Source organism: Nematolebias whitei, chromosome 12 (assembly GCF_014905685.2).
Source record: "Nematolebias whitei isolate Nwh7 chromosome 12, NemWhi1, whole genome shotgun sequence".
NCBI lineage: Eukaryota > Metazoa > Chordata > Actinopteri > Cyprinodontiformes > Rivulidae > Nematolebias > Nematolebias whitei.
In genome coordinates, this window is record NC_056509.1 from 25,483,893 (window position 1) to 25,500,623 (window position 16,731).

At 40.9% G+C, this 16,731-nt stretch overlaps 2 protein-coding genes across 2 annotated transcripts in view; both read right to left on the reverse strand.

The window, feature by feature from the left end:
• The window catches only part of fermt1 (FERM domain containing kindlin 1), a gene marked incomplete at its 5' end in the record, with an annotated part of 928,370 nt that overhangs the window by 620,398 nt on the left and 291,241 nt on the right, over positions 1-16,731 (reverse strand).
• LOC119418709 (mitogen-activated protein kinase-binding protein 1-like) overlaps positions 1-16,731 on the reverse strand; it is a 40,701-nt gene that overhangs the window by 23,436 nt on the left and 534 nt on the right. The window contains exons 2-14 of the mRNA XM_037686041.1: positions 15,056-15,147; positions 12,288-12,350; positions 12,162-12,219; positions 11,014-11,184; positions 8,853-8,990; positions 8,467-8,649; positions 5,616-5,776; positions 5,317-5,506; positions 3,524-3,667; positions 1,292-1,479; positions 1,120-1,211; positions 906-1,031; positions 557-627 (exon numbers count right to left, since the gene is read on the reverse strand). Coding sequence (XP_037541969.1) covers positions 557-627; positions 906-1,031; positions 1,120-1,211; positions 1,292-1,479; positions 3,524-3,667; positions 5,317-5,506; positions 5,616-5,776; positions 8,467-8,649; positions 8,853-8,990; positions 11,014-11,184; positions 12,162-12,219; positions 12,288-12,350; positions 15,056-15,147 — 1,677 coding nt within the window. The remainder of the gene's footprint in view (positions 1-556; positions 628-905; positions 1,032-1,119; positions 1,212-1,291; positions 1,480-3,523; positions 3,668-5,316; positions 5,507-5,615; positions 5,777-8,466; positions 8,650-8,852; positions 8,991-11,013; positions 11,185-12,161; positions 12,220-12,287; positions 12,351-15,055; positions 15,148-16,731) is intronic.

Genomic DNA, 16,731 nt, shown 5'->3' on the forward strand with positions numbered 1-16,731 from the left:
TCTCCCACCTTTTATATCCCCCCCCCACCACATCCCACCGGAACAGACAGCGACACCCCGCGGTGTTTTTACGTTTTTCCCCCCCCCCCCCCCCCCACCACCACCACCACCAGGTCAGTAATGTAGGGAAAACACTGAAATGCCTACGTTTTGATGTAGAATTGTTGTTTTTCTTTCAGCTGCTCCGTTCAGCAGAGGTCGCCACAGCGAGTGAAGTTGCATGAAAGTATTAGCAAAAGTCCAACTTTCTGTAACCGGTTTAAACTATAAAAGATGGTTTTTATTGTGAAGTCTATCTGAGCTGCAAAGACTCCAGAAGACCGTTTATTTCTTACCAGTTTACCAAAATCTCATTGTTGTCTATGTGGCAGATTTTCACAGTTACTCTTTTATTTCCTTTACACTGAACAAAGTTCTGCTACTCTTTTACTAAACCGTTAATCATATACTTCAGTGCTGTTTCTGACTAAATATATTCCTGTTGCTTGTGTGTATTTGTGTGTGGTTACAGCATGTTCTACTAAAACAGATCAAATTAAAGGGCTGCAGATGTTACCTTGTGTGCTGTGCGGAAGTAAATGCTCTTGTCTGCACCACAGCTGATTATCTTCACATTGTTCTCATGAGCTAAAGGGGAAAAAATACTTTAATGTATTGAAAAACAAAACTGTAGACAAGCTTGTATTTGTTCCCCAACACTATGTAAGAAATTGGAAACAGTAGCTACAAGAAAAAAGAAATGAGAGATGGAAGGGTGAGAGAAAAGCCTTCAATGAGCAAACTGAGTATGTGTATCATGTCCATTAATTGTCTGAAAAAGCATCGCTGTGCGGAGACCTAAGTGGGACTTTGTGTGGAACTGAGACAACATAATAGCATGGACTAAAGGATCTGAAGAGACTCACCAGCAAAGCGGACGGCTGTTATGGATGAAGAGTGCTCATCGAGTGTCTGCACCAGACTGTAGTCGTCGTCTGCATTCAGGACGTGGATCAGACGGTCCCTGCTAGCTGTGGCCAGCAGCTTCAGGCCTGAAAACACCAAGACAACCTATAGGAGCTGAGGATCCAATTTAAATGCTAAGTGAGCTAAAATTAAAGCTAGCAGACACACACAGACCTGTTTCTGGTTTGCTGTATTCCAAACAGAGGATTTCAGCATCGTGAGCCTCAACTTTCAGGATCTCCTTCATGCTGCTGAGGTCATGAACCCTGCACAGGATTAATTCACATTATAGAGAGACAGTCACTCATGCCGGACATCGGTACCTGCTTCAGTCCTTGATCGTTACCTCAGCATCCCGTTGCGATCTCCAGATGCCAGGTGTTTGCCATCTGGACTGACGCAGACGGTCCTGATGCTGCCCCTGATTTCTGCAGCCGGCACATCTCCTGACTTGTCTGCATTCACATTTGTTGCACATTCTGGATCCAACAAGGTGCTGGTGTTTCCATCAACATAAATTATGTTTAAAAGATCCTGTAAAGCAAAGGATGGGCACAGAAATACAGGTGCTGGTCATAAAATTAGAATATCATGAAAAAGTTGATTTATTTCAGTAATTCCATTCAAAAAGTGAAACTTGTATATTCATTCATTACGCACAGACTGATATATTTCAAATGTTTTCTTTAATGTTGATGATTATAACTGACAACTAATAAAAAACCCAAATTCAGTATCTCAGAAAATTAGAATATTGTGAATAGGTTCAATATTGAAGACACCTGGTGCCACACTCCATCCATCCATTATCTTTACCCACTTGTTCCATTTTGGGTCACGGGGGTCGCTGGTGCCCATGTCCAGCAATCACTGTGCGAGGGGCGGGGTACACCCTGGACGGGTCGCAAGTTCATCACAGGGCCACATAGAGACAAACGAGACAAACAACCATTCACTCTCTCACTCACACCCAGAGACAATTTAGAGTTACCAATCAGCCTAACATGCATGTTTTTGGTCTGTGGGAGGAAACCGGAGTACCTGGAGAAAACCCACGCATGCACGGAGAGAACATGCAAACTCCACCCAGAAAGGCCCCTGGACTGGGGTTTGAACCAAGGACCTGCTCACTGAGAGGCAGCAGCTCTACCAGTTGCACCACCGTGCTGCCGTGCCCCACTCTAATCAGCTAATTAACTCAAAACACCTGCAAAGACCTTTAAATGGTCTCTCAGTCTAGTTCTGTAGGCTACACAATCATGGGGAAGACTGCTGACTTGACAGTTGTCCAAAAGACGATCATTGACACCTTGCACAAGGAGGGCAACACACAAAAGGGCATTGCTAAAGAGGGTGGTTGTTCACAGAGCTCTGTGTCCAAGCCCATTAATAGAGGGGTGAAGGGAAATAAAAGATGTGGTAGAAAAAAGTTTACAAACAATAGGGATAACTGCACTCTGGAGAGGATTGTGAAACAAAACCCATTCCAAAATGTGGGGGAGATTCACAAAGAGTGGACTGCAGCTAGAGTTAGTGCTTTAACAACCACCACGCTCAGACGTATGCAAGACATGGATTTCAGCCGTTGCATTCCTTGTGTCAAGCCACTCTTGAACAAGAGACAGCGTCAGAAGCATCTTGCCTGGGACTGCTGCTGAGTGGTCCAAAATTATGTTCTCTGATGAAAGTCAATTTTGCATTTCCTTTGGAAATCAAGGTCCCAGAGTCTGGAGGAAGAGAGGAGAGGCACATAATCCATGTTGCTTGAGGTCCAGTGTCAAGTTTCCACAGTCAGTGATGATTTGGTGCCATATCATCTGCTGGTGTTGGTACACTGTGTTTTCTGAGGTTCAAGGTCAACGCAGCCGTCTACCAGGAAGTTTTAGAGCACTTCATGCTGGTGACCAACTTTATGAAGATGGAGATTTCATTTTCCAACAGGACTTGGCACCTGCACACAGTGCCAAAGCTACCAGTACCTGGTTTAAGGACCATGGTATCCCTGTTCTTAATTGGCCAGCAAACTCGTCTGACCTTAACCCCATAGAAAATCTATGGAGTATTGTGAAGAGGAAGATGCGATACACCAGATCCAACAATTCAGAAGAGCTGAAGGCCACTATCAGAGTAACATGGACTCTCATAACACCTGAGCAGAGCCACAGACTGATTGATGCCACGCTGCATTGCTGCAGTAATCCAGGCAAAAGGAGCAACAACTAAATATTGATGCTGTACATGCTCATACTTTTCAGTTGGCCAACATTTCTAAAAAATCTTTTTTTTTTGGTCTTAAGTAATATTCTAATTTTCTGAGATACTAAATTTGTGGTTTTCATTAGTTGTCAGTTATAATCATCAACATTAAAATAAATAAACATTTGAAATATATCAGTCTGTGTGTAATGAATGAATATGATATACAAGTTTCACTTTTTGAATGGAATTACTAAAATAAACTTTTCATGATATTTTAATTTTATGACCAGCACCTGTAATTCAAAAACAGAGTTTGCACCGAAAGAGTCAGCATGTGTCTGTTTGAAGGTAAATATCTGGGGCCTGAAGCCAAACTCACATGGCTGAGAATGTTCTGACACCCAACACGGGTTTGGGTTGAGTCCTCCATGTGCCACATCCTTATGGTGTTGTCGGCTGAACAGGTGAGGAACGCGCCTGATGACAGACCGGCAGCAGATTCTACAGGAACGTCTGGAAACATCTGGAGAAGAATGAAAGGTTGATGGGATGCAGGTTTGATCAGGGTGAGTAGCTGGGACTTATAATGATCATTTTGTTCCTGTCTATGAGCTGATCTGAAAAAGTCTTAAAGTAAACAGAATATTCATAGTTCAAGCTCTTTATACTGTAGAACGTAAAGTTTCAGCACAGAAAGCTAAAAACAACTGCAACACAGTAGATTTGCAAAAACAGTATATTCAAACTCGTGCTGAAGTGTAAAATAACTTGATCAAACCAATTAGCTACCCCTGTAAAGTTGGTGCATTAGCAACGTGCAACAAAAACTTAGCCTTTGTGAACCGATCAATGACTGAAAACCTTTCACGTCGTAATAACAAAATACTACATACAGCACAGGTGTTCGTTTTTCAGGTCTAAGTTCTGTTTTGTTTCGGGATTTCTTGATGTATCCCTTCTGTTCAATCAGCTTTTACTTCCTGTTTTATTTTGTATGATCCTGTTGAGGATGGTGGATCAGGAACTGGTCTACTCTGTCTGCTAACCACTGGGTGATTATCATGATCTGGTGTACTGGGAAGGTTGAAGGGTTCAGGGGCGTTCATGAATTCCACGTTGCCACATACTCAATCCTGACTTTGTCTGTGACTTCCTGTCAGTGTCCCAGATTGTTCCATCATGCACCAGGATATATCCGAATAAGATAAGATAAGAAAGAACTTTATTGATCCCGCAGAAAATTGTTGTGCCAGAGTTTCGGTACAAAGGGACATACACAAGGAATCACACATAAAAAAAGAACAGAGAATATAAAAATACCAGCAATTAAGATCTAAACAGGTGCAGGTGCAGACATGCCTGAAATGTTTTAATGTGAACACATTAAAGTGTTTATTGTAGTGCAGGATTTTTATTGTCCTATGTGCAGAAAGGGGGAGGAGTTGAAAAGTTTGAAGGACTTCCTGTGTTGTTCTGTGGAGCACCTCGGTGGTCTCAGTCTAGGACTGAAGGTGCTGCAGTAAGAGTCCAGTGCATCATGCAGGGGGTGTGACGTGTTGTTCAGGATCTGGAGCAGTTTCCTCAGCATCCTCTGCCTGGGGGGGGGGGGGGGGGGGGGGGTTACTGTCATGTGGCTGGGACTCAGAAAACTAAAAAAAAGTAGGTTCAACTCCATCACGTCACCAAAAAGTCTGCTTTAACACTTATCCTAAGATATCTCCTTTTGAGATACTCGTTCCTTTGCCTGCTAAAATCTTCGGACTGGGGCCAACACCTGATTTGTTTTCAAGCGTCTTAAATCTCTGCTGACTCCACTAATCTCTGAGAAACTATCAAATTCTGCTGAAACACCTCAATTCACTCCCAAAGTTAATTAATCCTCTTTAAATCGTTGACCTGCCTGCACTAATATGATCGTACATGGACCCAACCACCCAAAATATGTAGCTTTAAAACATTAAAATGTTTATTTTAACCCCCGGAGCGGTTTGACCCAAAGCACCTCAGTCCCAAAACTCATCCCCCAGTTTTCCACTAATCAATACCCTGATCATTCCATCATGATTGATTAAGATATTGCAGTTAATCGTTATTTACTGAACCCAGGGCTAAACAAAGAGCGCTGCTGGTGTTGCAGCTGTTACACAATCCGGATCTCCTTCGAGTGTTTACCTCTAGATCCCAAACACAGGCAGCATGGAAGAGGGCAGAGGTCACCTTCTTTACCCGGCGCACCTCTCTAACATCCCACACATACAGGCTGTGGTCGTTGTACACACAGCTGAGCCAGCGACTGGCAGGGTCGTACTGAAGGGCGATGACGTCTGCGTAGCAAGCGTCTGCCTTGGTGTTGAAAAGATGGCTGCGCAGAGAGAAGAAATGAAGGAGCATTTCGTGACGAGGATCGATGCCATTCGAGACAGGAAGTTCTATAAACAGAACGGCTGGGCCACTCTTGATCTCTTCCTCACCTGGCGTCCGTCATGGCGGAGACGTCTGAGCCGAGGGGGTGCGGTCGTGGCAGCGCGCATACAAAGTGCAGGTCGGCGGCCCATAAGACTCGCACCATCCCGTCAGCGCAGCCACAGAAGATCAGCTCTTCAGACAGAGTCAGGGTCTGAGCCACGGTGGTCTGACAAACACGAAACAACAGGAATATTAGTTTACTGCATAGATTATAACGTCATAACACTCCTATGGCATGAAAAATAATCTGACGGAGAAGCTTCCAGTAAAACTTTATAGACCATAAAACACCAATAAGGGACTTGTGTTGTTATTTTTATTGATTTGCTATACTTTTGTGTTTCTGATGTCATTTATGATGTTTTCATTGATTAATGTGAAGCACTTTGTAACATTTGTTTGAAAGGTGCTATACAAATAAAGTATTATTATTATTAAGTATTATTAATAAGTGCTAATGTGTATATTAGTAGCAAAATAATTTCTAATTTGTCTAATTCTTAATAAACATGTTCTACAAGTAAGAAACCATTATTAAGAGTTTATTTTCTAAATTTGTGTTTGTTATTAGTGCATAGAGAAGTTGTTTTTTTAATGAGGCTCCTTCCGTGGATGAAGTCAGGGAAACATGTCCTTTAATTATTTACAAAGCAGAAAATTTGCGTTTTAGCAATAATCAACGAGCGTTGTGTGTCTCCCGGCGTTAATGAGGCCTCTTAGGAAACGACAAAACGTCTAATTTGTGCATCTTAAACTTCCTGCAGATGAAATTAGTCTGACAGTAAAGAATCTTTACACAGAGACTAAATTTTCTTGACACTGCAACTTTCTTTAAAACATTTTGTAATGGTGAATACGTCTAAAGCAGATATGGGCAACTAACGGCCTGAGGGCCAAAAGTGGCCCTTAGACGATCTCCATCAGGCCCCCATATCCTTATTTAAAAAAAGCAACTTAAAAAAAAAAGATTTATAAAAGAAACAGCAATTTATCAATGAGACTTAAGGAAATTTAAATTAAACATCTCACGCAAAACTTTTTTAAAAGCATTTTTTTAAGTTGTGTTGCCAGAACTACACGGAACCTTTAAAGACTTAGAAACACAAATAAATAAGTTTGTTTTACATATTTCCACTAACGTGTATAATATAATGTTGCAAGAGCCAGTTTACAGAATATGCCTTATATTCCTGAAGGATATTGGAAAGACATGTTTTTATAAAGCATGCTAGCTATGCTACTACAAGCTAAAGCTTTTTCAGGGTCTTCTAGATAACTTGTCATAAAGAAAATAAATTTTCCATTTCTCTATGCGGCACTTTGATCGTTTTAAATGTCTTGATGTGGCCCTTTGGAAACTAAAAGTGGCCCACCTCTGGTCTACAGTGTGTAATCATATGAACATGTACAACCATAAATAGGATCAACTCTTTTATAAACGTAATGATTAAAGGGGTGAATATTGATCACCTCCTCGAAATCTGAAACAAAGTATGTTAGAGACGATGCTCAGCTACTACCACCCTCATTTTCACCTTAATATCTGTCAAACTGACTGAGTTATAACCATTTTCAAGATTTCCATTGTTAATTAGCTGTGGCTGCGATCTTTAAACAAACTGAATCCTAAAGTTAATCAGTTGTAGACGTCTGTCCAATAATCACTTTAAAAGAAGTTCATTAAAATCTGCCTACTGGTTCATGAGATATTTTGCTAACAGACAAATAAGGCTGATTCTAGAAATTTAATGCTAAAGTTTTATAACAAATATCTTTTGCTAACTTCTTTGTGTTGATGCTCAGCTACTACTACACCAACATTTAGTGCAATATCTATAGAAGTGGGGGAGTGGTGGCGCAGAGGTTAGAGAAGGTGGGCCTGTGATCCGAAGATCGCCGGTTCACGCCCCGGCCCCGACAACATAAAAAAATTGTGTGGGTGGGATAGGTGAAGCACCCACACTTGCCCCCATCCTCATTCGCCCCACTCTGGGCCCATGAGCAAGGCCCTTAACCCCCATCTGCTCCTTAACAGGTCTCTCCTGAAAATGAGTTCTCGTGGCTCAATGAGACTAACCTGTATAAATAAAGGGTAAATGAAAAAAAAATGGCTTAGCTTTAGTCATTTTTGTGGTTCCTAAGTGTTGTTAGCTGTGGCGGCCTTCTTGAATCAGGTTGACTCCAAACATTAATCTGTTCTAGACATGAACCAAACTATTACAGGGTCTTCTCTGTAGCAGGACCAAGACTTTGGAACGAGTTACCTCTGCTTGTCAGACTGGCCCCTCCCTCTCAGTTTTCAAATCCCGTTTAAAAACTCACTACTATTCAGTAACTTTCAACACCAGAGGATCTGTGTTTTGAACCTGTACGCTCCACACTGGTTTGTCGTCATATTTATTATCTGCATCGTTTTTATGTCCATATTTTTGATTTACTTCATTTTGTATATTGCTTCGTGGGTTGTCTGTTGTTCTGTCTGTACAGCACTTTGATTGGCCTTGTAGCTGTTTTAAGTGCTCTATAAATAAAATGGTATGGTAAATGGTATGGGTATTACTTTCTAAGAGTTTTATTAAAATCTATTCAGTGGTTCAAAAGATATTTTGCTAACAGAAGAACAAGTATACTACAGCCTGGCATTCAAGGTGGCTGTCAACAACTGGTGATTCTTAGAAAAGATTGAATCAAAATTTGAGCCATAGCAGCATCAACTCCTAAAGGTTTTTTTAGCGGTGCAACATCTTGTCCAGCTGAAGTATTTGAGTTTATAAAGTACTGATTTGATCGTTTGGCAGGTTCAGCAGCAGCGAGCATTAAGAGTCCAAACGTCTCGTCCATGTTGACGTGTCTCACCCTCAGGTCCACCCACTTGTCCAGCACCCGCCTGCTGCTGAACTCACACAGCAGGCCGGAGGAGGTGATGCAGAAGGTGGTGTCAGAATTGGAGCCCCGCCCACAAGCCACATCGCAGAAGAAGTTGTTCCTCAGCTCCCCGAGAAGCCCGGAGCGGCCTAGGAGAGGCACCGGAGCGCTGGCCTGCACACACCACACGGGGGTGGGAGTAACTACAACATTTTTATTTTTCTACGGTGTTAAATAAGCCAATACACAATTACAGACAAACCTAAAACAAAACACCTGAACTGCTTCATAATAAATATTCCTCTGCTGGTGAGGACTCAGATGGACTAGGGTCGGACCCATGACCAAGAAACACAGGATCCTGGGTCTGGTACTACCTTGTTGGCCTTGCACTGGTCCAGATACCAGAACCTGACGTGTCTGTTGCCAACGGTTACGAAGTAAGAGCTGTCCTCGGAGAAAGACACGCCAGTCACCTTACTGGACACCTTGTTTGCTGCCACGACCACATCTTTCTGCAGGAAAACAGCACAAAGTCATGAAATGAAACTTTAACATTTATTTAAGAATGCAAAAAAAGTGAAACTAGAGAAATTGCATTTCCTGTGAAAATGCAGTGTGAATGCTTAATGCAGAAGAACTTGCTGAAAACCACTGAAATTAGCCAAAAAAAAAAAACACATGCTGAAACATAGTTTAAAATGTAGAACAAGCGTACTTCAGCAGGAGAAAGTAGAAAGAACACAAATGTTAAAATGAGTGCAAAAAATGTGGTATTAGCTGAAAAAGCTATAAAAGAACTAAATAATATCTGAAATAACTGAACCTAGCAGAAATATAAGCTGAAAGGAGCATAACAATTTAAAATTAGCAGAAATAAAATAATGTAATTAGGCTGAAAGTACCAGAAATAACCATGAAAAACTTTAATTTATTTGAAAACAGCTGAAATTACCTAAAACATGCTAAAGCTAGCTGAAAATGTATAACAAGCTTAAATTAGCAGAAGAAAGCAGAAAGAACACAAAAGTTGAAATGAGTGCAAAAAATGTGGCATTAGCTGAAAAAGCTAATGTTAGCATAAAATAACTAAATAGTAGCTGAAATAACTGAAAGGAGCATAACAAGTTGAAATTATAAGAAATAATTTAATTAGGCTGAAAGTAGCAAAAACGACCATGAAAAACATGAATTTCTTTGAAAACAGCTGAAATTAGCTAAAACATGCTAAAAGCTAGCTGAAAAGTTAGAGCAAGATTGAGTTAGTAGAAGAAAGCAGAAAAAACATTTTTGCCCAATTAGGCTAAAAGAAGCAGAAATGAGAACAAAAAAATGGAAATTATCTGAAAAAGCTGAAATTAGCATAAAACAGCTGAAAAGTAGCTAAAAAGTAGAAAGAAGGTTAAATTACACTAAGAAAATGGAGAGAGAACATTTTTGCTGAATTAGGCTGAAAAAGGTATTGAATGCAACAAAAGTGGAATTAGTTGAAAAAGCTAAAATTAGCATAAAAACAGCTACTAGTAGCTGAAATAGCAGAAAAAGCTGAAACTGGCAGAAATAAGCTGAAAGGAGCATAACAAGCTAAAATTAGTAGATGGAAGTTAGAAGAAGCACAAAATGTTGTAGTTAGCAGAAAGGATCTGAAAGGAGCACAAAACAGCTAAAAGTAGCTGAAACATGTTTAAATTTGCACAAGGAAGCTGAAAGAAGCTGAACCAGAACAAAAAGTGAAAGGAGCAGTAAAAGTTGTAAACGGATCTAAAGATGTGAAGGATGTAAAATGAGCTCAATTCATTTTAAATATTTCAAAAGGCTAAAGTTGCACCAGTACCAAAAGTCATAGCAGGATTGTCCTGAAAGAGCTGAACGTTTTGATTTATGATTTGTTGAAATGACAAAAAATTGTGGAACGAGAAAGATGCTGAAAAATGTATGGAAGTAAAACAGATCACAATAGAGTGAGTGCTTCGTAAACATTCACATAATTAAGTAAAAGTTGAAAAAAGCTGCTATGATTCTGGTTTCTGTACATTTAAGGATAAAACTGAAAGGTGCTTTTTGTAAAAACAAACACTGAACGTGTTCAGAACGTCTGATTTTATCGTTTTTTATTACTTTACTTGAATTTTTCTTTTTACGTATTTTTAACTTTTAAAAAGACTCTAAATTAGACATGTTTACTGGCTCATTTCGACCGAATTTACGTGTTTATCATCTTAAAACTAAAGATATCGATACATTTTACATTTTAATTTAAGCTGAAATGTTTACTATTTATGCATACTAAAAATAATTTTAAAATACAACCATTTGGCTCTCTTTATTTTAAATAATTTCAGCCCACAAGCGTGTTTGTGACTGTCAATAAAAACTACTAAACTAAGACGGAGTGTGAATCTTTCCCTACACTTGCTCACTTATCTAAATATGTAAAAACCTAAAAATAATTCAGCATAGATGGAATTGCTGCCTGATTTAATCACATTACAAGCATTTCATATAGACCAGAACACTCAGATTTCTGGAGCGACAAACCTTCCATGCCCAGACGTTCACCATCATGTCATACTGGTTCCCCACGCTGACGATGTACTTGTTGTTGGGAGAAAAAGCCACGCAGGAGACGCCGTACTTGTGCTTCTGAAGCTCGGCCACCTGACGTTGCTCTGCGACGTCCCACAGTCTCACGGCTGGAAGGTGACCGCACTGAGGCGAACAAAGGGGGAGACCAGGTGAACTGGGAGGACAATATCATGAAAACGTGTTTTCCTCCACTCTGTCTTTTATTCCCCAGTCTGCATCACTTGTCTTCTAATCTTCCCTGTCCCCTCACCTGTCCCACAACCTGTCTCACTATAACCTCCTATAGAGTGAGCGAGCCGTTTGTGCATGAAGTCAATGAACTTGTGGACAGATGGTCTGAAGGAGACTGAATCCGGACCGCATCCGGCTGCACATGGAGGCAGAAACAAACAAAAAAAGACGTGATAGCTCGTCGTCTTCCCATTGTATGCAAATCAGCCCCCGTCTGATGAGTGAGTGAGGGACGTCAGATAAGTCACTCAGGGTTATCTGCATCGTTTTAAATTAAATCTCAGAGGAGCTGCAAAAACGGCGCGTCAGAAAACTGCTGATCACAGAACATGCGTGATTATTATTTTTAAACCTAATGTTTCGCAGGAGAAATGTGATCCCGACTCAAAGAGCTGCTTAGCTGGAGGCGCCAAAACCAGCCTATTCTTCATGGTCGCTGTGGTTTAAACTTTGATCTCTGCTGTCATGGCAACTGGCCGGGTGCCACGCCACTCGGGCCGACAAGTCTTTAATCGGCTTTGATCGGCGGGGCGGATTAAGGTGTTTGGTCGTGCAGCGCCCCGTGCTGTAACCACAACAAAGTGGGATCAAGACGCTCGTTAGTGACACAACACATGTGGACGATCCCAAACAGAGTCCAGATCACTTCTATCATACTGCATGACTGTGGCACGTTCCAGTGACAGCTCAGACCTTGTGAGATAGGGATCTGTGCTATCGACGTCTCTGACCTCAGTTTTGGAAGTGTGGTCTAGATCCCCACTTCAAAACATCTGAACTAACCCTTTAACACTTTGTGTACAGTGGTGCTTGTTAGAAATTTAAAATACAAAAACAGCCGAAAGGAGTGAGAGCAAAAAGCCACTGACCTCTCCGGTCACCAGGTATTTTCCATCAGGGGAAAAGGACAGAGCTGTGATGGTTTTACTGCCGACGAGACAAGAGATGTCAGCGCCACATGTATTTGACAGACCGTGTGTTTGTGTCCGACTCACCCGGAAGTGTTGATAATGTGCCTCTGCTTGTTCTTTCTGGTGTTCAGGAGGACCACCACACACCTACAGCAGGGTCAGGAAACAAGACAACGTCGTGAAACAGCTACTCGTGTGTTCGTGGTTAGGTGGAAAAAAGAAGAATGCATTTTTTAAGTGAATAAATGTTGGCTCATTTTCTCTAACACCATTTCTCTTTCACACTTTTGGATAAATCTAACCTTAGAACAAAAAGTAAGACAATTTGTTTGGCTGATCATTTCTTTGTTGTAACGATGCTTCTTGGCATTAAATCAGACACTGTTGGAAAGCCGGTTTATTTCTAAAATATTTGGACGCCAAGTGTATTTGTGGGTCGAGCAGCAGAGTTATGTCTGTGGGTTGCACCCATTAAAAACGTGCCAGATCTTCTCTGCCAAAGCCAAACAGCCAAGTCTGGTGTCATTTACTGAAATGGATGATTTTATTTTTTGATTTCATTTTTATCTTCGGTCTGTGTCTCATGAACAAAACCTCATTTTATTTCCTTTAAATCTTTAAAACTGGATAAATTGCAAGATTTGCATGTACAACAGTACCGTGCTGCTAACAGGATGACGCTGCTAACAGGACCTCACTGCTAACAGAATCACTCTGCTAACAGAACAAGGCCGCCAACAGCCACATGCCGCTAACAGGACCACGCTGCCACCAGGAACATGCTGCTAACAGGACCATGCTGCTAAGAGAACCTCAATGCTAACAAAATCACTCTGCTAACAGGACCATACTGCCAAGAGCCGCATGCTGCTAACAGAACCATGCTACTAACAGGACCACGCTGCTAACAGGACCATGCTGCTAACAGGACCATGCTGCCAAGAGCCACACGCTGCTAACAAGACCATGCTGCTAAGAGAACCCCACTGCTAACAGAATCACTCTGCTAACAGGACCATGCTGCTAACAGGACCACATTGCTAACAGGACTGTGCTGCTAACAGAACCTCACTGCTAATAAAACTACTCTGCTAACAGGACCACACTGCCAACAGTCACACACTGCTAACAGGACCATGTTGCTAACAGGACCACACTGCTAACAGGACCAGGCTGCTAAGTGAACCTCACTGCTAACAGGACCACTCTGCTAACAGGACCATGCTGCTAACAGAACCATGCTGCTAACAGGACCACACTGCTAACAGGACCAGGCTGCTAAGAGAACCTCACTTCTAACAGAACCACTCAACTACCAGGGCAATGCTGCTAACAGTAACAGTGATTTTATAACATTAATTTGATTGCTTTTTATTGTTGTATATTGTTGTCTGTACTCTATACGTTGTCTGTCTAAAACTTGTCTCTCTTGAAAATGAGTTCTCATGACTCAATGAGACTACCGATACGGTACTTGTATAAAGGTTAAATAAATAGTAGCATGTGGAAGACCCATACACAGCCACAACAGCCTCCTTGTGCTGCTCACCAGCTTTGTCGCACTCTACTGTGGGATGGCCAACGAGGTTTTGTTGGTCACTCTGGAATAAACGGCTCATCTGAGACGATCCCACAGGAGTTCAGTGGGGTTCTGGTAAGAACTGAAGGCAGACTCCCAATGTGGAGCGAGCGTTTTCATCTCAGGATAAGGTTCAGACTGTAGAGGTATGGGCTTGTCACTGGTTGCCTACTGGTTCAACCAAACACTAGCTTCCCTACCATTTGTGCCAAGTTTAGAATCGAGGTGGGTCTAATTTTGGATTTCAGGATTTAATGGCAATCTTTTATTTGTTAATAAAGTACTTCGGTACTAGAAAAGAAACATGTTTACATTCTTTAATTTACTTTAAAAGACATATACTAAAAGCAGAAAAAGAGTCCAAGTGTTCTCCATATCAAACAACCGCAGTGTGAGCTACAAAAGGCTGCTCTATTCAAATGAACTATTCTAATATTGCAGATTTCAAAATAAAACACGTCTTTTGTTTTGTAGTTTTGAATGGGTTGATGAACACAATTTATTCGTTTTTGACCAAGAATATCAAAAATCCGATTTGTAAAACAGTCAAATTGTTTCCAGATCTTTGTAAATTGTTGACAAATGTCTGGTTTTTATCTTCTCTCATACAAAGTTAAGATTTATTCATCGATACGAGGTCAAACTTATTGACTCTTTTTATTATTTTTATCAACTTAAGCTTATAGTTTTAATAATAACTTGTCCAAAAAAAAAAAAAAAAAGAACATGTAAATTTATTTTTGTCGCCTAAATCAATTACCCTTTTATTCCTTTATGGTTTTCTAAATCTCATTTCCTGTTGGGTCAACAGTTTTAGTCCTCTTGTTATTCAACAGCTCGTTCTCAATCTCCCAGCCAGGAAAAAGCATTCCTAACGCTCGTGCAGATTTAAACTGGGGCCGCAGGTGGGTCGGGCGACTCGAGCACAGTTTAACGAGGTTGCTCAAGCTGTCAATCACAACCGGACACAAGCACTGCGCGTACTCGAGCACAGAAGAGGCGGCACCTCCACACTCAGATACTTCCCTCTAAAATAAAATCCCAACATGAGCTAAAGCAGCTCCAGCTCTTTTCATCTCGGCTCTGTTCTGCTTAACCCCAAGAACCTGAGGCCCAGTAGATCTCAGAAAGGAGCACATAAGACGGGAGTCTCTGTGGGGCCCACCGCCCCCGAGATGGAGCACAGATAAAAACCACATGCTCAGATAAAGGATGATAAAGGAGCATGTGCTGATAGGTCAAAGGGCAGATGCTCAGATAATGCCCGTCGTACCCTGCAGGATAAGCCACCAGTCCAGACCGGGGGTCGCAGGCCAGTCCGCTGTTTCCCGTCGCGGTGACGCCCAGCACCTTCTCCAGAGTCACCTGAGGAGACAAAACGCAGAGACGAGGTTCGGGAGTTAGGACCCCGAGTTAAATACAATAAAAACACAAAACTGAAGGTTCGCAGCAGTTTTCTGTCGTGTTTATAGGTTTTCATCTTTGCTTTGTTTACACTTTTAAATAAAGGTGATCTGAGACTTTTCCCTCGCTTTAGAAAAACTGAGCGAATCCTTTCCCTGGAAGTGAAACCCGGCATTCCTTGAGGGAACCGTATCGACTGCCGCCTCGCAAATCAAAGATTTGAACAAAGATCTCGCACAGACTGACGGCGCTTGGAGAATGGGTTTGGTAGAACTCTCCGCTATGAACACAAAAGACTTTTTCTTAAAATCGGTAAAAACAACTTCATTACAGCCATGTTCGTGTTTGTTAAAGTTGGTTAGCCGTGGTGGCCATCTTGACTCAGGTTGACCCCAAAAGGTAAATAATTTCAGATGTACACCCAGTGATTACTTTGTCCAAATTTCATTAAAAACTGCCCACTGGTTCATGAGATATTTTGCTAACAGACAAACAGACTGGATCAACATTTGATCCAAAGATCTCACTCAGTCTGTTAGCAGCTGGAGTCTGTGTTGGGGATAACGATCAGCCTCTACACACGTTTTAGCTCAATATCTGTAAAACTGTCAACATTATCGCCCTTTTGTGGCTAAAGACAAATAGCTGTGGCAGCCATCTTGAATCTAGTTGCCTACATGAGATATTTTGCTAACAGACAAACACATCATTCCATGATCACCATTCTGTCATCATTTCATGGTGGTAGTTGATAACAGAAGCTGTTTTTATTATTTTGTATTGCAGATATAGCAACATTTAGTAAGAATAATTTACAAACTAGTTCAAATGTATGTGACTGCTTGTATGTTAATGCTTTGAACTTAATTATTAAAGCTGAATAATTCCAAGAGTTAATATTTGATGAACTAAAAATAACTTAAAAGTGCAGTCATTTTTGAGCTATTCGAAGTATTAAGATGAGCTCAAATTAAACTAATTTATTCAAGTTTAAAATGTAAAAATCTGCATAAAAATAACTTATTAGAGAAAATAAGACAAATATTGTAATTTATATTACACTGTGTTAAAGTAGTTAAATCCAGCTCATTTCTACAAATAATTGTTTTTATTGTGTATTTTGTTTTCTGCGAGAATTTAAACTGCAGACTTTCTTGATTTTACTGTCTAATAACATTTGAAAATGATTAACTCTTTCATGTTTTCTAAATGTATAATTGAAGTTTTAATAAGTACCAGCTGTTCTCAGGTCAGTCCTGGAGCAACAAATCAGATTTACTAGAGATGCAGACCTTTATAAACCCTCCACCTGTTTTGGAATAACTTTAGGACAGCTTTATAAACCCTATACCTGTTTTGGACTAACTTTAGGACAGCTTTATAAACGCTCCACCTGTTTTGGACCAACTTTAGGACAGTTTTATAAACCCTCCACCTGTTTTGGACTAACTTTAGGACAGCTTTATAAAACCTATACCTGTTTTTGACTAACTTTAGGACAGCTTTATAAACCCTCCACCTGTTTTGGACTAACTTTAGGACAGT